Source organism: Odocoileus virginianus, chromosome 20, assembly GCF_023699985.2.
Source record: "Odocoileus virginianus isolate 20LAN1187 ecotype Illinois chromosome 20, Ovbor_1.2, whole genome shotgun sequence".
Taxonomy (NCBI): Eukaryota; Metazoa; Chordata; class Mammalia; order Artiodactyla; family Cervidae; genus Odocoileus; species Odocoileus virginianus.
Genome location: NC_069693.1, coordinates 9,315,140 through 9,337,923, shown reverse-complemented (window position 1 = coordinate 9,337,923; position 22,784 = coordinate 9,315,140). Strand labels below are relative to the sequence as shown.

At 52.2% G+C, this 22,784-nt stretch overlaps 1 protein-coding gene across 1 annotated transcript; it reads left to right on the top strand.

The window, feature by feature from the left end:
* The first annotated feature begins 8,915 nt into the window (after window positions 1–8,915).
* Window positions 8,916–15,718, top strand: CEACAM16 (CEA cell adhesion molecule 16, tectorial membrane component). Its single transcript, XM_020893145.2, has 5 exons — window positions 8,916–9,327; window positions 9,644–9,919; window positions 11,047–11,325; window positions 13,452–13,778; window positions 15,495–15,718. Exons 1-5 carry the CDS (start codon window positions 8,931–8,933, stop codon window positions 15,503–15,505), a joined length of 1,290 nt encoding a protein of 429 aa, XP_020748804.2. The 5' UTR covers window positions 8,916–8,930; the 3' UTR covers window positions 15,506–15,718.
* The last annotated feature ends 7,066 nt before the right edge of the window (window positions 15,719–22,784 follow it).

Below are 22,784 nucleotides of genomic sequence, written 5' to 3'. Positions count from 1 at the left end.
CACTTAGCCAGGTTGTCCCTCCCAGGCCCTTCCTGCCCTTTTGGGGTCCCCAGAGAACCCCGGCACTCTCTCTGCTCCCCTCCCACCTCCCTAATTCTGCCCTTCACTTCCAGGCCTCCACCGCATTCCAGAAAAACCCAGCCCCTCACACGTGCCAACCTGGCCCCCTGTGGCCCCTCACCCTACACCTAAACCTTCCCTTCTGTTCCTGGACAAGGGAATGGCAACCCACTCCAGTACTCTTGCCTGGAGAATCCCATGGACAGAGGAGAGCCTGGTGGGCTACAGTCAACCGGGTCACAAAGAGTCGGACACGGTTGAGCGACTTTCATTCACTTTACTCACTCTGTTCCTCATTAGCTCTCATCCCAAGTTCAACTTTACCATCACGTGATTCATCTATAATAGGCCATCTTCTGTCCAAAGCACCCTATTCTGGGTCCCCTGCTCCTTTTTTAATTTTTTCTTGGCTGTGCCACACGGCATGTGGGATTTTAGTTAGGGATCCTGGTTCTCCGACCAGATGTTGAACTTGTGCCCCTTGCAGTGGAAGTGCAGAGTCTTAACCACTGACCCACCAGAGAAGCACCCCCTCTTCTGTAACCAGCTCCTCCCGTGGTCCTCCCTCACTTCCCAGCCACACCCCATCTCCTTGCCTTCCTCACACTCATCCTGGCCCTTGCTGCCTCGGGGCCTTTGCACTTGCCCTTCGTTATTTAGTCATTAAGTCATGTCCCACTCTTTTGCGACCCCATGGACTGTAGCCTGCCAGGCTCCTCTGTCCATGAGATTTCCCTCAGGCAAGAATACTGGAGTAGGTTGCCATTTCCTTCTCCAGGGGATCTTCCCAACCCAGGGATCCAACCCGCGTCTCTTGAGTCTCCAGTATTGGCAGGGGGATTCTTTATCACTGAGTCACCTGGGAAGTCCAAGACTTCTGCCAAAAACACAGCTCCCCTAGATAGTCACAGTCTTCCTTGGTCTCCTCCTTCAGGTCTCAGCTCAAACATCACCTCCTAGAAAGACTCTCCCTGACCTTCCTACCAAGAAAGCAACCCCTGCCACTCCCGGTCCTCTGGCCCTATCTCATATTTTTATAACACTTATCTCCACTTGACATGATATTCTCTATCAGTCTTTCCATTATAACCCTTCTCCCTCCAATAGGATTTAGCCCCACAAGGATAGGGATGTTGTCTGTTTCCCCAGCCAGCCTGGCAGGCAGGCAGTGTTCGATAAATATTTGTTCAATGATTGAATGACCTGGAAAAACCCAGGTGACTAAGGTGAGACTGGAATGGGGGCAGGGAGCGAGACAGGTATCCAGGCAACGGGAACAGCCAAGGCGAAGGTCTGAGGCTGGCCCCTCCAGTCCACTGTCCACCCCCGTCCATGCACAAGTAGCCTGGATGTTCTTCCGAAGGTGAGGAATTAAGGGGACGTGGAATTCTTTCTCCCCAACAACAGCCTCCCCAAGACCAAGCCCAGACCTTGCCAAGCCAGCACAGGAAGCCACACCCTGAAGTCAGATCCATGAGTAAATATTACAGCACCCTCAGCCTCACCCTGGACAGATAAGGAGAACAGAAAAGAGGCGTCCAGAAACCTGCTTCAGCCTCACTAAGGGAGTAGCTCTCAGAGTGAGGGCTCCGACCAGAGGGACAGGGCAAGTGTCTTGAGCGAGCGGCAGCCGAGGGTTCCATCTTAGAAATGTTGTCAGTCATGGGTGGAGTTTCGGAGAGGAGGCAGAAGGGAGGAGGCCCCAGGTCCCCTCCAGCTCCCTAGGGCACTAATGACGTGGCTGGTGAGATAAGAAGGCTGGGGTCAGGGGACAGAGCTGACAAAATAAGGTCAGAGAACACTGTCCCCAGCTGCAGAGAAGATTAAGACTTGCCCACTTCAATTTCCCAAAGCTAAGGTCTGAGCCTCAGTTTCCTTGTTCTGCAAAATGGGTTTTCAGGGAGGGAGGGTGATGCTGGCTGAGACAATAGGTAAAGCCAATAATGTCAAAATAATGCATAAATCGTTAGTAAAATATTATCAGTGACCCAACCACTTCTCCCCTCCGTGGGCCAGCCATGCATACACTTTAAAATGTTCTAGTATCACATGAAGAATAATAAAAAGAACCACATTTATGTCAGCCGTCATCTGAGACACCAGGGAAGCCCAACATAGGCAAAATGTTATCATTTCAACACGCTGCTAAGTCTCTCTCAGTCGTGTTCAACTCTGTGTGACCCCACCGACTGTAGCCCGCCAGCCTCCTCTGTTCATGGGATTCTTCAGGCAAGAATACTGGAGTGGGTTGTCATAACCTCCTCCAGGGGATCTTCCTGACCCAGGGATCAAACCCAGGTCTCTTATGTCTCCTGCATTGGCAGGTGGGTTCTTTAGCACTAGCACCCATCATTTAAACATGGACTCAATATAAAAAGTGAACAATAGGTTTTGCATTCTTTGTATATGTGTCTGTAAGAAATCTTCAATATTTTGTGGGCTTTTTTTTACCCTTTTTACTTTCAGGGTTTTTTAAATTTTTTCAGTTTTAATAAGAAAAAATTGATATAGGGAGTTCCCTCATGGTCTCCATGCTCTCACTGCAGAGGGCCCGGGTACAATCCCTGGTCAGGAAACTAAGATCCCTCAAGCCATGCAGCATGGCCAAAAAAAAAAAAAAAAAAAGGAAAGAAAAACCTGAATATATCACTGTTTAAGGTGCACCGCAAGATGGTTTGATTTACATATTTTGTGAAATGACTGTCACAACAGGTTTAGTTAAACCTATCACCTATAAATACAATAAGAAAGAGAAAATAATTTTAAAGTTATAGATGTTATAAGACATGAAGATTTAATACCTCCACCTCTCCTTCCTCGTCCTCTCTTCAAAATTTTATCATGCATGCATGCACGCGTGCATGCTCAGTCGTGTCTGATTCTTTGCAACCCCATGAACTGTAGCCTGCCAGGCTCTTCTGTCCATGGGGTTTTCCAAGCAAGAATTACTGGAGCGGGCTGCCATTTCCTTCTCCAGGGGATCTTCTCGACCCAGGAATGGAACCCATGTCTCCTACATTGCAGGCAGATTCTTTACCACCATGCCACCTAAGAAGCATGCTTTTAATTATATCAATAATTAGTGTTTGCACCATTATAATGACAATGTAAATATTGTTCACTGCAGGACCTATTAGGATACTGTGATTATGTGTCTTTTCTTTTAATTGAAGTGTGATTGACTCACAACACTTAGTTTCAGGTGCACAACATAATGACTCAATACTCCGTACATAAATGTTTGGCTTCCATTGAAAAAAAAAAAAAATACTCCGTACATTACAAGACGATCACCTCTTGGTGTGTACGTTTCACTCACAGCTCATCTAAACTCGGATAAGCTCATCGCAGTGACTACCACACTGGATGAGATGGTTGGATGGCATCACCGACTCAATGGACATGAGTTTCAGCAAACTCTGGGAGCTGGTGAAGAATAGGTAAGCCTGTCGTGTTGTGGTTCATGGGGTCACAAGGAGTCAGACACAACTGAGTGACTGAACAACAACCACCACCCTGGACAGCATGTCTAGACTTCTGCAGTCACCCCACTGCCTCCCATCACCTGCTGTCACCTCCCACAGTCTGTGCCCCACATGCAGTCAGAGGCCCTATTAACACCTAAGTCAGCTCCCGTGCCTTCTCCACTCACATCTCTCCCAGGGATCCTATCTCAGAGTGAAAGCTAAAGTCCTCCTATAGCCCACAAGGCCCTGCAGGATCCACCTGTGTTCCTCTGCCCCCTCCGCTCACTGTGCTCCAGCCACACCAGCCTCCCACTCACCAAAACACTGCTGCCTCAGGGCCTTTGCACTTGCTGTTCTGTCTGCCTGGAATGCTTTCGCCCCAGAACCCCCCAGAGTCAATTTTCCCTCATTGAGTCTCTACTCTGATGTCACCTCCTAAAACATCTTCTCTTGACCCTACATAAACCAGTGCCCCAGACACCTCCATCCCCTCTCCTGCTTTCTTCTTCTCCATCACTTTATCTCCACCTGATATATTACATCTATTTCTTTGTCAGCTGACTATCGCCCCAACAAAAGGTCAGCTCTATGGGGCAGGGATTTTTCCAGTCTTATTCATAGCTATAACCCAGAACCTAGCACAGTGCCCGGCACCTAGTAGATGCTCAATAAATGTTTGTTGAATGTTTGTGAATGAACGATGGCCCCTGAGTACCCAATGCCCACCCTGGGGTAGGCACAGCACTGAGCCCTCCAGGCACCTGCTCTCCCTTACCCCCAGAGAAACCCCAGAGAGGTCAGAGTCATGATCACCTACCACCCACTTGCCAGACAGGCAAAGGCCCCTGCCCAGAATGGCCAGGTTTACTTTCTGCCTAGCTCTGGGCCTGGCACATAGTAGGTGCTCAAGAAACCACAGCACTCAATGGGACCAAAAATCCAGGCTCATGTCTGGGAGAACCAGGCGGGGGAGGCTGAGGAGATGGAGCTGGGAGTGAATCAGGAAGTGCAAGGACCACAGAGAGAGGAGGATCTGTGTGTTACTGAGGGTGGTAGGGAGCCATGGTGGAGTCTGGACAAAAGCCAGGATCTGTCCTCAAGACTCTCGGAGCCAAAGCCTCTTCTCGCTACTCAGACGGCAAATCCCCAGAAACCCAGACCTCCCTGGAGACTCCTCTGTGTCATCCGTCCCTGGTGTCCAGTTTCACAAACACTGTCTCAGCCTCTGCTCCATCATCTGATCCTCTGCTTGGGACACAGTGATGCCCACAGCACAGCAGCCCTGGTCCTGCCCTCCCACGACTCAGTCACTTTGAAGAAACAGACCTAACCCCTGACAGTGAAGACCCAAGGTGGTCAGGGCTGGGACTGACTGGGGATGAGGGGTGCACCTCATGAAGTCTGGGAGTCCAGGAGGGCTTCCTGGAGGAGGAGGGGGAGTTGTTGAATAGGCAATGAAATACAGCAGGGGGAAGCAGGGATGTGCTGGGTGGAGAGAGCACAAGTGAGGCAGAATAACTGGAGCAGAGTTCCCAGAAGGAATGGGTGTTCAAGCAGGCAGGGGCCAGGCCACGCGGGGCCACAGTGACAAGCTGGGCCTTCTCCTGAGGGCACTGAGGAGCCATAGCAGGTTCTGGGCACTGAGAGGGAGCCAGACCAGGGTCAGAGACCAGGGAGGAGTTGGGGAGGGGAAGCCAGATGAGGGGCCAGTGCAGGCTGGGGAGACCTGGACTAAGGCAGGAGCCACAGGGACAGAGACAAAGACGCACAGGGCATTTAAGAAGCAGGCATGATAGAGTGGTATGCAGGGACGGGGTGGGGGGGGAGGAGGGGGAGATTAGAATCAGGGACAAGGCCCCGTCTATGTCCCAGTGACGGTAGACGGTGGCGCCATCTCTGATAAGATGGTGGGGAGGAGGAGCAGGTCTAGGGGAAGATCTCGAGGTCAGTTTGGGACGGGGTGAGTGAGAGGTGCCCAGAGACATCTGGGGAGGTGGAGGGGGAAGCATCCTGAATGATATCCTGAGCCCCTGGATGAGGTTCCTGGGGCTCAGGGGAGAGGGCTGGGCTAGGACAGAGAAGGGTGAGTTGAGGTCACAGGAGGGAGGGGGGAAGCAGACCATGCCAGGTCACCCACAACTCACCTGGCTGCACCCACCCCTCTCAGCTCACCCTGTCCCCCACATCAGAGCCCCGCCCTTCCAGGGCACCTCAGGACATGGTGCTGGAGGAGCAAATCAGGACAGGTGAGCCACAGGTATGGCCCCTAGCCCAGAAGCAGGATGCTGGAGCCTCAGAGACACCAGGACCCAGACGCCATGGAGATACTGATAACACATTTGTCAAGAACTAATGTTCTTGACTGGGGAGTGGGGGGTGCTTCTCACGCCCACCCCGTTCCCCCATGGCCTCTACCAAGCATCACCTTCCCAGAGACAGCCCCCTTGCCCCCACCACCACCACCTCTGGCCCCAATTCCAAAGTCGCCAGCCCCCTTCCTGGCTTGATTTTTTCCCCATAGCACTTATCTCCATCCGACATGGGATAGATTTTATGTTTGATTTGTTTATCCCACAAATCTCAGCCCCACAAGGGCAGGGATCCTACCTACTAGCCCCTAGGACCGTGCTTGGCAGACCAACAATGCTGATTAAATATCTGTAGGATGAATGAATGAGCAATTTCTTTTTTAAAAACTATATTTTATTTGTTTATTTGGCTGGACCGGGTCTTAGTTACAGCATGTGGGATCTAGTTCCCTCACCAGGGATCAAACTTGGGCCCCCTGCATTGGGAGCATGGAGTCTTAGCCCCTGCACCACCAGGGACTTCCCTGAGCGATTTCTTCTTGAGCCTCCACTCTGTGCCAGGCATCATGGCAAGTACTTCACACAAGCTCATTCATTTCATCCTTCCAACAGCCCACGACGTGGGTATTATCATCGCTCCCATTTTACAGATGAGGAAACTGAGGCCCAGTGGGCTCCATAACTTGCCTATCGTCATGGAAACTAGGAACAATGAAACTAGGTCCAATAACACCAACCACCCCTTATGTCTGGGACCCAACTCTGCCAGGCGCTAAGTTCCTGATACATGGCATCTCACTAACTGCTCAGCAACCCTGATTAGAGTCTACACATCCCTGGTGTTCAGAGCAGTCAACAGAGACTCGGGAAGAGGCTGCTTCCAGCCCCGCTTCCAGAACGTGTAGAGCCAAGGTCAAGACTGGACTCTCTCTGGCCCCAAAGTGTTCACATATGCCCATTTCACAGACAGAAAGAACAAGGCTTCGAGGGAAGAAGAGAGAGAATGTGGACTGCTCAGCCCCAAGTAGGAAACCAACAAGAAACACAGCCCCTGGAACGTCCAATGGTTAAGATCCCACACTTCCAATGCAGGGGGCCCAGGGTCAATCCCTGATCAGAGAACTTGACAATATGCCACCACTAAAGATCCTGCCTCCCACAACGAAGATTAAAGATCCCATGTGCCGCATCTAAGAACCGGTGCAGTCAAATAAATAAATATGTATAAAAAACAAACAAAAAACAGAGCCCCAGAGAAAGGATGCAGTCACTAGCCTCCTTCCCTTCTGTGTGGGCTCAGAAACAGCAGAGTTCAGAACCCCCTGCCTGCAGGAAGTTGGGCAAGTCAGAGCCCTTACCCCATGCCTCAGTTTCCCCATCTGCCCGCGGGGGCTCTGACAGTGATCACACCACAGGGCAGCCACTGAGATGAAACCTGAGGGTCACCCACAGCTTTGGGCCTGGGAAAAGAGCAGTCACTGTGGATGGGTTTTACCCCTTGGTGTCCCCCACACGTGGGCCCGCACCGTGGGTAAGCACTGCCTTAAAATCTCCCCCTGGCCCTCCTCCCCCGTCCCTGGTGACCTGGTTCCTCTCCCGGTACCAAACCCAGGCCCTCGGCACAAAGAAGGTCAGGCAGCGCCCCAGGAGGCCTGACCAGGTCGTGGCCCCTGGCCCGTGCCTGCCACACCCGCTCTGGTACCCAAACGGGGCCCCAGATCCTCGGTGACTCGATCCCTCCAAATTCAGGTGATCTCCCCCAGCTCCAAATCACCGAACCCTCCCAGGTCCAGCGCCAGACGGAGCCAAACCCCAACCAGGAAGGGCCTCGGAGCGCCAGGCCGCCAACGCCGTTGTCTCCAAGAGCCGGCTTTGGGGTGAAAGATGGTGCTGATCCGAAGCAGATGGCTCCTGCTCAGTGGTGAGCGAGAACAGCACCCCTAGAGCCTTAGCCCCCATGGTCTTAGGGAAGGGAGGGGAGCCTGGGGAGGGAAGGTATGAGCCAGAAACCCAGCAGGTGGGGGCGACAGCTCTGCTTCATGCAGGCACGATTTGCTCCTCCAAGAATCACCAGTGTGGGGCAGGCCGGGGACTGTCCCCCAAAGAGATTTTTGAGGTGACTTTGGAGATTTCTAAAACCAGGGTGTAAGGTAGGGTTAGGGAGCCACTGCTGTACCTCATTCATGTAGCAAACCCTTACTGAGCTACAGAAGCCTTAACTAGTGTGAGTTATAATCAACAGCTCAGCCCCTCCCTCAGGATGTGGTTTGGGCAGTTGCTTTCCTCTTCTCAGCCTCAGTTTCCTCATCTATGAAATGGGTCTAACTCCTGGGGTCATTTGAAGGTCATCCCCAGCAGCATTTACTACCATCTACTGGGTGTTGTCCTATATGCTTTTTGTGTATTCATAACCACCCCACCCATGACCCCCACTCCATAGACCAGAAGCCTGAGGTTCAGAGAGGTGAAGTAGCCGGTCAGGGTCACACAGCCAGAAAGTGACAGGGCTGAGTGCTAGATCCAGAGCCCTTGCTCACAGCCAGGCTGCATCAGCATGGAAAGCACCAGAAACTAGGCCAGGCATGTAAGCACTTCTTACGTGAGAACTGCCGCAGCTTCCTGATCCAGGCAGTCACACACAATTCCATCCCAGGCAGACCCGACCAGCTAGTCGGGTTTGGGGCTTATCTCCCGGGTTGAGAACACAAGGGGTGGAGTGGATTAATCACAGCCCTACTTTCTGCTGTGATTGAGCCTGGGGCGGCAAAGTAAGCGCACCCAACCGGGAGCCGGGGTTCCCGGGGGGCTGGATGAGGCAGCTTAATCTTGTAAGTGGAGGCCTGATGACTCTCATGGCCAGGGAAAACCCTCTGGGTCTCGTCCTGGGTCCCACAGGCTGAGTGGGTGCTGTGAGCTTGCTATAGCAAGGCCTATGCTAGATCCTTAGCACAGCCCATCAAATCCGGTCCTCAGATCACAGCCCCCGCCCCCCCCCAGGACTGAGACCCCCGTTAGCACCTGGCAGACAGTTATTGAGCACTTACTGTATGGAAGGAACACATGTGCCAGGAGCCCATGTCTCCTCCCCCATCAAATGTGGGGAGCGGTCAAGCCCGCCTCACCCCACCCTTCTGGCTCCTTTTCAGCCGCATTCCTGAGTGCGGGGGCTGAGATCATTATCACCCCCGAGCCTGCCCAGCCAGCCGAGGGCGACAATGTCACTCTGGCTGTCCAAGGGCTTTCGGGGGAACTGCTGGCCTACAACTGGTACGCGGGGCCCACGCTCAGCCTGTCTTACCTGGTAGCCAGCTACATCGTAAGCACAGGCGATGAGACCCCAGGCCCAGCCCACACAGGGCGGGAGGCTGTGCGCCCCGACGGTGGCCTGGACATCCAGGGTGCCCTGCCTGGGCACTCGGGCACCTACATCCTGCAGACTCTCAACAGGCAATTTCAGACGGAGGTGGGCTACGGACACATGCAGGTCTATGGTGAGACACCCCCCAGAGCCCCCTCTACCCTAGCTGGGCTTTCCCAGCTCCTTCCCAATCCTTCTTAAAAAAAAAAAAGAAAAACTAAAAAATGTTAACCCATCAAAAAAAAAAAAAGTCCTAAAATAATATTAAAATGCTCACTGCCTCCCAGATGGCTTCCAGGATTAAACCTGCTTCTCATCCTGTTCTTTGCCCCTCTGGCTGGGGTTTCAGGGGTACTGCTGGGATCCAGCCATGCCCCCTGCCTGGGGAGGGGGAGACCCTGGGAGCAGGCAGTGCCCGGCCCCCTCCCCCTCTGTCTCTTGCCCCACAGAGATCCTGGCCCAGCCCGTGGTCATGGCCAACAACACGGCCTTGGTGGAGCGCCGGGACACCCTACACCTGATGTGCAGCAGCCCCAGCCCCGCTGAGGTCCGCTGGTTCTTCAACGGCGACACCTTGCCCATCGCCGTGCGCCTTGGCCTGTCCCCCGACGGCCGGGTGCTGACCCGGCATGGCGTCCGCAGGGAGGAGGCCGGCGCCTACCAGTGTGAGGTCTGGAACCCTGTCAGTGTCAGCCGCAGCGAGCCCGTCAACCTGACCGTGTACTGTGAGTCCTCCCGGCCCAGCCCCCAGCCTCATAGATGGGGAAACTGAGGCCAGGAGAGGGTACCCGAGGGCACACAGTGAGTCAGTAGGCCAGCTGGGGTTAGAAACCAAAGAGTCCCCTCAAAATGCACTTGACCCATTTCCAAAGGACGAGAAGACCACGTTTGAAATTGAATCATCTTTCCCTTTGAATCAATACCTCCGGGACTGGTTGTTTTCGAAAGGGAGAGGGGACATGAATGGTGGAATGGGAGGGGAAATAAAATTAAAAACATAACCAAAGTATGGAGTCATCCCCAGGGGCAGCAGATACACCATGTGGCATTCAGAGAAAGCACTTCCCAGGTGGCTCAGTGGTAAAGAATGCACCTGCCAATGCGGGAGATGCAGGTTCGATCCCTGGGTCAGGAAGATCCCCCGGAGAAGGGAATGGCAACCCACTCCAGTATTCTTGCCTGGAGAATCCCATGGACAGAGGAGCTTGGGGGGCTACAGTCCATGGGATCAGAAAAGAGTCCAACACGACTGAGCGACTAAACAGCAACAACAACTCAGAGAAAAGAATCACTCAGGTACAAGAGGGATGGCAATGTAGAAAAACTTAGAACCTAGAATCCTACAACCAGGGAATTCTGCATTTGAGGAGCTCTGGACTCTAGACTCTGAGAACCCCAGAAACTCTAGAGGCAGAGATTCTTAGACTCTAATTCTAAAAACTTAGAGCTGCCCAACCCTAGAATCTTAGAAACATAGATTTCTAGACTCTTAGCCTCCTAGAACATAGAAACACCTGCTTTTGGAACCCTAGAATTCTAGATTCTTAGAATGGCTTGTTGGAAACCAATCATTTAGATCTTTTTTTCCCTTAATGAACCCGTAGATGTCAAAAACATCTTGCAGTGTTGTCTGCTCCAACATCGTCTTTCTACAGAAAAGACAACTGAAATCCCCTGAGAGGGAAAGTGATTGTCAAGATCTTAGAGCAAGTTAGAGATCCGTGTGGGATTTGCAAAGGCCAGAGCACTGTTTTCCTGCAGGTTTTCCCAGGGGCCCCTCCAGCCGGGCGGGTGCCCACGCCGACGGCCCTCTCCCTCCACTGCCCTGTTTCTCTCCCTCCTGCCCTCACAGTTGGCCCAGAACGCGTGGCCATACTTCAGGACTCCACCGCCCGCACAGGCTGCACCATCAGAGTCGACTTCAACACCTCCCTCACGCTGTGGTGTGTGTCCCGGTCCTGCCCGGAGCCCGAGTACGTGTGGGCCTTCAACGGGCGGGCCTTAAGGAACGACCAAGACCACCTGAACATCAGTGGCATGACGGCCGCCCAGGAGGGCACGTACACGTGCATTGCTAAGAACCCCAAGACCCTGCTCTCTGGATCTGCCTCAGTGGTGGTCAAACTCTCTGGTGAGTCTCCCCCCGAGCCTGGCCACCGCCCCCTCCCCTTGGAGGCCCAGTTGGACCCCAGCTTTGGCTGCCCCGCCCACCATTCTGCTGCCGTTTGCCCACCAGATGATGGGAAAGGGAGAGATTCTCACCCCATTCATTGGCCAAGGGACCAAGTGGCATTTCAGGTGGACCCTCTTCATCCCCAGGTGACAAAAGGAAGGCAGTCTGTGCCTTATCACACACACCCACCCCCCGAAAAAAAATCAACATATCAGACTCTTCCTTGAGGGGTGGCAAAGCCAGAAACGGGCCACATGTCCCAAACCGTGCAGCGGTAGAGTGGAAAAACATTCGATGTCCCTTGACATGAATGCCCCTGTTTTAAATTCAGTCTGTCACAGCAGCTGCAGGCTGGAACCCCCTCCCTGCCCCAGAAACAGCTGAACCCCCCCGCAGCCAACTCAATTATTCAGTTATCTGGCGCGGATGCTGGTAGGCGCATGCGCCCACCCGCGCACAGGCAAACGCACTCCCGGGGAAATTACAGTCATTCATTGGCAAATGGAAAAACACAGCGAGAGAGGCACTGTCTTGCCTCTGTCCTTAAACAACCTGGCGGTGGGGGTAGCACGGACACAGCTGGTGTTCTCAGAGCCATCAGGATCCTCAGGGGACATCTGCTCATCCCCTGGGGATGGTGGCTTTGAACCTGAGGGCCTCATTCATTCCGCCTTGGTTCCTTCCCAAGTGGCCACCATCCCCCCGGGACAGTGGGAGCAATCCTTCCCTCCCTCGTGCCTCCCTCCTACTAACAGGCTGGGTCTCATCCAAAGGGTGGAATCTCTTTCACCCAAAGCAGAAATGGCATCCCCAGAGGTAAGTGTTCCTCCTGCCCCACCCTACAGGGGGCCTTGGCAGCTGGTCTTGGTAAGAGACAGGGGGGTGGACCAGATGACCTGAGGCGCTGCCCAGAGCCCTGTCTGCAGGTCAAGATGGGGGGTGTCCAAGGTGTGCAGGTATGTGCAGGGAGTGGGTACAGCGCCCCCCAAGGGCCTCCTGAGCTGTCGGCCACCCTGTGGCAAGTACCAAGGCGGGAGACAGAGGAAAGGGAACCACCGCTCTGGCCCCACCTGGTCTGATGGAGGAGACATGGTCTCTGCCCTCGGAGAGATGGTCTTGAAATAGGGAAGCACAGCCTCCCTATTCAAGAGCTGCCAGTCAGAGAGAAGAGGCAGCGCCTCACACGCCACCCGAGCAGTGATGAAGATGACATGACTTCTAATCAGATGGAGGAGACACAGGGGACACTTAAGGAGATTTTGTATTCTGATGGGGGAGACAGGGTCTTAAAGAGACATGGCTTTTTTTTTTTTTTTTTGAGAATTCCTAGTCTGATGGGGGAAACACAGTTTCCACCTTTGAGGGTACTCCCAATCTGATGGGGGAGTACAGGCCCACCACTTTCTAGGAATTTCCAGTGTGATGGGATAGACATGCCCCCCCCATTCAACTTCTGGGGTCCCCAGCTGACTGGACAGACCCAGCCCAATAATAAATTGGAATTTCCAATCTGATGGAGGAGACATGGCCTCCCACCCTGTGGAATCTTTCCATCTTAATGGGGAACTATAGCTCCCCCTATTCTGAGGTCTTGCAAGCTCACAGAAAAGACAATGCCTGGAGTACATAGCTCCCAACAATCTAATGGGGGAGACACGGCCCCCATAATCTGAGAATTTCCAATCTGATGGGGGGGACGCAGCCCCTGGACTTTTAACAATTTCCAATCTGATGGAGGAGACATGACTTGGCCCCCTAGGGTCTTCCAGTTTAATGGGGAGAGATAGTCCCCCAAGGACTGGAAATTCCTAGTCTAAGGGGAGTGAGACGGCCCCCACGCACGGGGGTCTCCCAAAGTGATGAGGGAAAATGCAGCTCCCTGGCGGGCAGGCATTGTTGAGACACAAAGTCCGCCTCCACTGCCACACAAGTCACCACCTCCTTCCTCTGTCTCCCTCCTGGCACCCCGGCACGGGGAGGGCCAGTCAGTTGGGGGAGGCATAGATGAGCAGGCTGGGGGTGGGCGGGGGGCGCTGTGACCCATGCAGGCCCAGCTGACCCAGCCGCCCTTGCTGTCTCCCCAGCGGCCTCGGTCGTCATGACCATCGTTCCGGTGCCCACCCGGCCGGTGGAGGGCCAGGACGTGACGCTGACCGTCCAGGGCTACCCCAAGGACCTGCTGGTCTACGCCTGGTACCGCGGGCCTGCCTCCGAGCCCAACCGGCTTCTCAGCCAGCTTCCTTCGGGTAACTGGATCGCAGGCCCCGCGCACACAGGCCGGGAGGTGGGCTTCCCCAACTGCTCACTGCTGGTGCAGAAGCTGAACCTCACGGATGCCGGCCGCTACACACTCAAGACCGTCACGCTGCAGGGCAAGACGGAGACGCTGGAAGTGGAACTGCAGGTGGCCCGTGAGTGCGCAGGAGGGGACGGGGAGGGGCGGCTCTTTTCAGACAAGGGCTCCCCAAAGTGGGGAGGGGGCACTCTGCCTCCTCCAGCTGACTTGGGCCTCCCCAGATGGAGCTCCTGCCTCGTCTGTCAAAACCAATAGACCCAGGGCAGACTGGCTTCCTCCATCAGACTGGGGGCACTCAATGGGACTTCCATGCCTTCTCTCTTCTGTAAGAAGCACGCCAGACCAAAGGTTTCAAAATACAGGGTGTAGACTGAGGATAAGGTACCCTTTCTCCTGGGACATAAAATACAGGAGACACTGCCGCTACCCTCATGCTGCACCTCTCCCATCCGACGAGCAGTATAGAGTGAGGGTGGATCCATGCCTCCCTCTTCAGACTGTCATCTTACACAGTGCAGATGGTGTTTCATGCTTTGTGTTACAATAAGAGAACAGAATTTCTACCCTCAGAGGGTACATTTCTTTTTCAAGCTGAAATAAGGACGATCTTCTCCATCGGGATGGAGACCCCTAGGTAGCGGGAATTGTGTTTCCTCTGCAGACCGGAAATTCCAAGTGGTCAGGAATAATGTCTCTTCCATCAGACTGGGAATTTCCAGATGTTGGGGACCATAACTCCCAATCAGACTGGGAGCTCCTGGAAGTCAGGAATAATATCTCCTCCATCAGACTGGGAGCTTCCAGATGTTGGGGACCGTGTCTCCCCATCAGACTTGGAGCTCCCAGAGACAGAGATCATGTCTCCTCCATCAGACTGGGAGCTCCCAGAGACAGAGATCATGTCTCCTCCATCAGACTGGGAGCTCCCAGAGGAAGGACCATGTCTCCTCCATCAGACTGGGAGTTCCCAGAGGAAGGACCTTGTCTCCTCCATCAGACTGGGAGCTCCCAGGGATAGGGATCATGTCTCCTCCATCAGACTGGGAGTTCCCAGGGGTAGGGACCATGTCTCCTCCATCAGACTGGGAGTTCCCAGAGGAAGGACCTTGTCTCCTCCATCAGACTGGGAGCTCCCAGGGATAGGGATCATGTCTCCTCCATCAGACTGGGAGCTCCCAGGGGTAGGGACCATGTCTCCTCCATCAGACTGGGAGCTCCCAGAGGAAGGACTTTGTCTCCTCCATCAGACTGGGAGCTCCCAGGGGTAGGGACCATGTCTCCTCCATCAGACTGGGAGCTCCTAGAGGCAGGGACCATGTCTCTCCCATCAGACCGAGCATCCTCAGAGGTCTGAGAGGCCATGTCCCTGGAGCCTTGCCTCCCACATCAGACCTGCAGTCTCAGAAGACATGTCTCTGAGTCAAGGACTCTGACCCCCCTCCCTCAGACTTGAAGTGCCCAGGATCAAGGTCCCAATCACTTCCAGACACTCCTAGCACCCTCCTTCATCCATTCACTCATCAAAACCTAGTTTTCTGGGTCAGTGTTGGGGGGAGAATGCTGGTCCATGACAGCAGGTCACCCCCTGATGAAGCTTCGGAACTCCTTTTCACCCTGTCTCTCTTCTCACAGTCAACCTTCCTTCCTCGCACAAGGACCAACGCCACACCTTCCTGAATCTGAACCTGGCGCAGGCTGAGCATGGGGCGGGTGGGGCCACCGGGAGGCCAGGGTCGGGCAGGGGCGCAGGAGGAATGGGGGCACCGGGGACCTGGTCCCCCGCCTCCCCTGATGGCTTCCTCCACCCCTGTGCCCCGTCCCTCCCCCACAGTCCTGGAGTAGCACTGTGGACCTGGAGACCTCCAGAGAGACGAGCTCTTCACGTCACTCTCCTTGTCTCCTCCCCTGGAGCAGAGGACCACTCGCTTCCAGCAAGGATGCCGGACCATGGTCCTCTGGTCTCCTGCTTTCACCCTAGAGTTAGAGCCAACATGGCCCTACTCCTTCACCGAGCTGTCGGAGAGCCACAGAGGCTATAAACATCCTGGTTAACAACGCCTGTGTCAGCCTCTTCTTCCACCGCTGCCAACCTTGTCATTCCTGGTGGCCACACTTGCTTCCCTTCCCACCCAAGATGATCTCGGTCTGGCTACGTGCATGCACAAGGATGCCCAAAACGCAGGGCTCCAAGCCCCCACTGCTTCATGTCACAGCCTCAGGCCCTTCCCACAACACCCCAGGTTATTTCTGAGGGTCCTGCTTTCCAGTGGCTGAAAGAGTGCCTCTCCTGTGGCACCAAACAGCTGGGGGACATGCCACCCCCCCACACACACTGCACCTCCCTCCATAACCTGGAGCCTGACGCAAAGCTATTTGTGCACAGGACAAGGAATGACCAAATTTCTCAAAAAGAGTTCCAGCACCTTCTGGCCTACATTGATTTAATCAAAGATGCCCTTTTGCGCCCTCCACTGTCCTGGGATTCCCCCACCCCCACTCCATGTATCTCTCAAGCATCACCTGCAGAATCCTAAAAATATCTCCCTCCCCCTCTACACACACCAGAAAAGCCCCTATGAATAAATGAATGCAAATGGGGCAGGGGTGGGGTTGAGGGGTGGAGAGCAGGGGAGAGTGGGGACCAGAGGGTGAGTGTCTTCTGACCCCTCTCACTAGGGTCTGAGCCACAAGCCCCACCCAGCTAAGATGACCCACTATAGCGAGACCTGGTATTAAACAGAAGTGTGACAGCAAACTCCAGGCTCAGGGTGGAAAGAGAGGTTTGGGCAGGGATGGAAAAACTCAGTAAAGCAATTTCTCAGAAACTTTTAAGACAGAGCCTTTCTGGGGATGGCCATGTTGAACTGAGATGGTGAGTGGTGAAAGGCACCCAGAATAAGGGTTCTAAAATCTGGGCTAGAGTCCTTCATTTGCTATGGATTCACTAGACCCTCCATTCACTAAACCAGTAAAAAGGTGTGGACTTAACAATACTGGAGTGGATTGCCATTTTCTTCTCCAGGAGAATCTTCCCACCCAGGGATCAAACTCAGATCTCCTGCATTACAGGCAGATTCTTTACCATCTGAGCCACCAGGGAAGACCTAGGATAGACTAGAGTTTTCCAAACATTTAATTAGCCTCAGAGCCCTTTCTTCAAATGCAAGCTTACATGGTATATCAATATGTTATTTTTTAAACATTTTTAATATATTAATTTAAATCACAATGCAATAAAAGCAGATATCAATTCAAAAGCTATAGCCCTCTTCTCCCACCACCACCAACTTTCTACACACTGTTGAAAAAAAAAATTCTTACATTTAAGTAATACTTGGATTACAGACGCAATTAAAATGCAAAACAGCAACCAAAATCAAATGACAGTGAAAATATTATGTATAGAAACTGTGGGATATGATCAAAGCCACACTTGGGGCAGGATGATAGCCTTAAAATGCTTAAATATATTGAGAGTACCAAAAAGAAAAGATTTTGAAATTGAGCAAAATAAGGTTACCACTCAAGAAACTAGAAAAAGCCCATGAAATAAACCAAAGAAAAAATGTAAGAAATTAAGAAAAGTAAAAGCAGAAATGGATGAAATATAAAATCAAACAGAGCTAGTCAATAAAACCTAAAACTGGTTCTTTGAAAATACCAGAGAAATGGACAAACTTTTTGCAAGTATGATAAGAGACAGAGAAGAAGACTATTATATAAAAGAGAAACTGTTCTGACTGATGTAGAGGAGGTTAAATGCTCAATAAATATATATAATGAGGGAAGAGTATGTGGATACTTCCCTAGCAGCCACTTCTCTTTGCTCTTTTATGACGGAGGCACTGCCTCCCATAAAGGAAGCTGAAAATGCCAGATACTCACTTTCCCAGACTGCCTTGCAGTTTCATGTGGTCATGTGACCGATTCTGGCCAATCAGGAAGGAGAGAACTAAAAGTTCTCCCTCTCCCTACCTAAGTGGGCACTGAGGGAATTCCATGGAGTTGAAAGCTACTGGCTAAATCAATGTTCTCCAATATGAGGTTTCCAGGCAATGGCACAGCTAGGAAGTGAGGATGGATTTTAGCCTATACTCTTAACCCGAACAACACTATCCAGACCCAAAATGGGCAATAGCGTCCGTATTCACCCCACACCTCCAAGTTCACATAAGAGTCAGTGACATATATATCAGTGAGAATTTTTCTTCAGTGGCTAGTAAGAGAGATTGGACATAACACAAACAAAGACAACACTAGAATACAAGATAAAAGAGAAACTGACACGTGTAGGAGTGGCTTACATAGATAGATTATTTCTCTCACACATGAAAGTTGACCCTAAGCAGAGCTGGGATGATGGCTCCACAGCGTCATTAGAAACACAGCTCTTTCTGTCTTTCTGCTCCATCATTTTTAGCTTGGGGCTTTCATTCTCTTGATCACCTCATGGTCCAAGATGGCTGCTGGAGTCACAGCTGCCTCATCCACATTCCAGGCAGGAAGCAGAAAGAAGGGAACAAAAAGTAAAAGCAGCTCCATGCCTGATTATGGACTGTGTCCCCCCACCTGCCCATTTTTTTCATTTTTGGCCACTCTGCGTGGCATGGGAAACTTTCCTGACCAGGGATCAAATCCATGCCTTCTGCAGCAGAAGCACAGAATCTTAAACACTGGACCACCACGGAAGTCCTAAACGGTTCCCTTTTTAAGGAACCTTCCCCAAAGTCCCATCCTACAACTTCCACTTACATCTGATTGACCAGCTCTTAGTCATGTGGATATCCTAGCCGCAAAGGAGGCTGGGACATGTAGTCTTTCCCCTGGGTATGTCACTGCTCCAAAGAACTCAGGACCTTCAGAACTTCACTGCTGTCAAAGACGGGAAAGAATGGATCCCAGGTGGGCAGCTGTCAGGCTCTGCCATGACAGACCTTGAAACTCCTACTTTCCAAGCTGGACGAAATGGCCTTTCTCACCTAAGCCCAAAGGAAGGAGCCCCAGATATAGTAGCCAGGATTTGGGGAAGACTGGGGCGGTGCTCGGCCAGGGCTTGCTTTGTGCAGTGGAGAATGAGGCCAGCAGGAGGGGTGAAGGAGGGGAGGGGGTGGCAGCTCAGTTTTCTAGGTCAAGCTGGATCCCATATCCTCAGGGTGTGGAGGCTCAGATGTCCCCAGGACTAAGTCTCCTGTCCCCCTAGGCTCATCTGGGCTTCTGGACCAGGCAGTCCAATCCCCCTCTTTAACAGTCCAGGAAAGAAAAATAGCAACAAAGCTTCTCAGGTGGCTCAATGGCAAAGAATTCGCCTGCCAATAAAGGAAACCACAGGAGACATGGGTTCTATCCCTGGGTCGGGAAGATCCCCTGGAGGAGGGCATGGCTACCCACTCCAGTATTCTTGCCTGGAGAATTCCACGGACAGAGGAGCCTGGTATGCTACAGTCCATGGGGGTCACAAAGAGTCAGAAACACCTTGGCAATAAACTATGCTGACCCTGTATGGTCCCGTGGTTGACTCTGCCCTCCCACTGCAGGGGCCCTGGGAGCGGGAAACAATAATAATAGCTCCTAATATCTCAAACATTGATTTTGTTCTTTTGTGTCTGTCTCCATGAGTTCCTACAAGAACCCTGAGTAATTACTGGCAGTTCCTCCACTTTACAGATGAGGAAATTGAGACCCGGAGAGCCAAAAACCTCGCTCCAGGTCCCATAGTTTCCATGGCTCCTGGAAGGAAGCTAGCTGAGTCTCCACCACTCCTCGGCAGGGCCGGCTGGGCCAGGGCACAGGCTTGGAGCCCAGACAGAACTGAGAGCAGCCACTTGATCTGAAGGACTCCAGGCAAAGTGACTTTTCTCACTTACAAAACAGAGATAATAAGAGTCTCCACCTCTGAGGACTGTTGAAAAGATTAAATGAGTCAATATAAGGAAAGAATTTAGTTACCTAAGTGCTTGATGAATGCTTTTTAACTCACTCAGGTGGTAGTTTGGGCAACATGCAGATGGAAAAGCCAAAAATAACCATTTTTCTGTCATGTCTTCTTCCTGGGGCCTTAATTAAGCCTATGTCACAAGTTCCCCCGTGACAAACCTAGGCAGTGTATTAAAAAACAGAGACATCACTTTGCCAACAAAGGTCCATATAGTCAAAGGTATGGTTTTTCCAGTAGTCATGTACAAATGTGAGAGTTGGATCATAAAGAAGTTGGATCATGAGTGACAAAGAATTACTGCTCTCAAATTATGGTGCTGGAGAAGACTCCTGAGAGTCCCTTGGACTGCAAGGAGATCCAACCTGTCCATCCTAAAGGAAATCAACCCTGAATATTTATTGAAAGGCTGAAGCTGAAGCTCCAATACTTTGGCCACCTGATTGGAATACAGTGGCCACCTCTTTGGAAAAGACCCAGATGCTGAGAAAGATTGAAGGAGAAAGGAGAAGGGGGCGACAGAGGATGAGATGAGATGGTTAGATAGCATCACCGACTCAGTGGACATGAATCCACTCAATGGATATGAATCTGAGCAAACTCCGGGAGACAGCGGAGGCCAGGGAGCTTGGCGTGCCACAGTCCACAGGCTTACAAAAAGTCGGACACAGCTTAGTGGCCGCACATCAACAACACAGGTTCCCCTCATTTTATGGAATACAGGATGTTCTTGAAAAACTGTAATCATCTGAAAATAGTTTATGAGAAAAATAACACATGTGTACAATTAGAATCCCGATGCCAAAAGGTTTGTTGTTGTTTTTTTTTAACTTAAAAATAAAAAATAATGAGGAATCCCCTGACAGTCCAGTGGTTAGGACTGGGTGCGTTCATTGCTGGGGGCCCCAGCGTTCCATCCCTGGTTGGGGAACTAAGACCCCACAAGCCATGTGGTGTGGCCAACAACAACAAAGAAGAACAAAAAACAAAAAGAAATCTAAAAATATCAAACTAATCCCAACGCTGCTCATCACAGGTGCCGGGCGACTGTGCCCTCAACACAGATCCTCTGGCTTGCGCCTCACCGCCTTCCTTTGAAATGGAGCTCTATTTCTCCACTCTCCCAGCTCTTTATTAAAAATACACCTTCCGGGTCTCCCCCTGGGCCCAGGAAATCTGTGTGTCTCCAAGGAAGGGAGCTGGAAACTGGATTTTTTTAAAAATAAATAGCCTGGGTGATTTTTGTCAGCTGCAAAGTTGGGGGACCCAGATGCAAGGACTGTCTGACCAACAAAAAAAGGAAAAGAAGGCACAAAGGTAGGAGGCAGCTGACCCAAAGTCAGTGAGCCAGGAAGGGGCAGGGCCAGGGGTTGGCCCAGGATCACACAGCAGGTTTTCAGGCTTCAGGCTGAGACTGGGGCCTCTTCTGCCCCAGGGGCCCTCATAACTGCTCCCCTTCTCCCCCCATCCCCCCACCCACCCCCTCCCCACAAAGCCCAGAGGGTGCTGGGGTCCTCTTGGACCCTCGGATTCCATTAGCCGTGGGTGGGAGCCGAGCCGGAAATCCAATGCAGTCTCTGCCTCTCTCGGCCCCCTCCCTCCCTGCTCCCCCAAGATGCCTTTTCTCAAGTAACCTTTCTGCCTTGGGGCGGGGAGGGGAGGGGGTGGCAACGACCTTGACGCCAAAGCACACAATGGCCCAGTCAGGCTCTGGAGCCCTGCCAGGCAGAGGAAGGAAGCCTGCCCTGTTTTTCTCCCCTGGGTTGGAATGTTGATTCAGGAGAGAGAGAGAGGAGGGTGAGAGAGAGAGGGAGAAGGAGGGGGAAACGGGGGAGAGGAGAAAGAGAGATGAGGATGGAATAGGAAGGAGGACGTGGGCAGGAGAACAATGCTGAAAGAGGTGGGTGCCTGGCACCAGGGTGCCAAGCCTGGACTTTGGGAACCAAGCAGGGAGTCTGGTCAGCACACACTGTTCTGGGTCCAGAGGGCTCATCCCAGCCCCTTGAGGTTGCGCAGAACCAGGGCAGCCAAAGGGCCTCACTCACATGCTGACCGCAGACACGGGGGCCATCGGGAGCAGGTCTCAGGTGCCCCAGAGGCAAGGTCACCTTTCTGAATCGTCTCCCCTTCTGCATCACGGTCTGTCCCCGCCCCTCTTTTCTCCTCTCACTCCACTCTGGCCACCTGATCTCCTGGTTATTGTTTGAGCAAACCACGCAACTCCTGCCTCGGGGTCTTTGCACTGGCCTTTCCGTCTGCCAGGAACAGTCTCACCATGGATTCTTGACTCACTCTATTCAGGCCTCTGCTCAAATGTCATCTCTTTAGAAGGAGATCCCCCCAACACCCAAGGCCATCTAGCTTTGTTCTTCAGAGCTTTATGACACATACACCCACTACTTCATATCTTCATATTATAGTTTTTACTTTTTTTTTTTTGGCCACACCAAAGGGCTTTTGGGATCTCAGTCTCCCAGCAGTGAAAGCCCTGAATCCTAACCACTAGACCCCCAGGGAACTCCACATTCTATATTTCTTCCTTCACTTGTTCATTATCTGTCTTTTCCACCAGACTGTGAGCTCCATGAGGCAGGAATTTCCCTTCTTTTGATTATCACCTTAAATCAGTGCTTGGCAGAAAGTAGGTGCTCAATAAATAGTAGTAATAATGATAAGGAGACTTTCTCTACCAGATAAAAAAATACACAGTAGAGTTATTGTATCAGCTATCTACTTACTGTGTAACGAATTACCCCAACACTCAGCAGCTTTATTATCTCAGTTTCTGCTAGTCAAGAATTCAAGAGTCAGGACTTCCTTGGCAGTCCAGTGATTAAGACTGTGTGCTTTCACTTCAGGGGGCGAGTGTTGGATCCCTGGTCAGAGGCCTAAGATCCTGCATGCTGATTGCTGCAACCAAAAAAAAAAAAAAAGGGAATCCAAGAGTGGCTTCGCTAGGTGGTCCTGACTCAAGATCTCTGGTGAGGGTACAGTTAAGAGGATGGCTGGGCCACGGTCATCTGAAGGCTTGACTGAGACTGGTTGTGAACCCACTTCCTGACTCATTCACATGACCACTGGCAGGAGACCTCACTCCCTTGCCCCATGGCCCTCTCTGCAGAAGGCTCATGACAAGGCAGCTGGATTTTCGCAAAGCAAGTGACTCCACGGGAGAACAAGGGAGAAGCC

What these genes read in the sequence shown, in the direction of transcription:
- CEACAM16 (XM_020893145.2), top strand. Translation starts at nt 8,931, where the DNA reads ATGTGGGGAGCGGTCAAGCCCGCCTCACCCCACCCTTCTGGCTCCTTT. An exon ending in CGGACACATGCAGGTCTATG is followed by an intron (nt 9,328 to 9,643) that starts GTGAGACACCCC and finishes CTTGCCCCACAG; the next exon opens with AGATCCTGGCCCAGCCCGTG. An exon ending in CGTCAACCTGACCGTGTACT is followed by an intron (nt 9,920 to 11,046) that starts GTGAGTCCTCCC and finishes CTGCCCTCACAG; the next exon opens with TTGGCCCAGAACGCGTGGCC.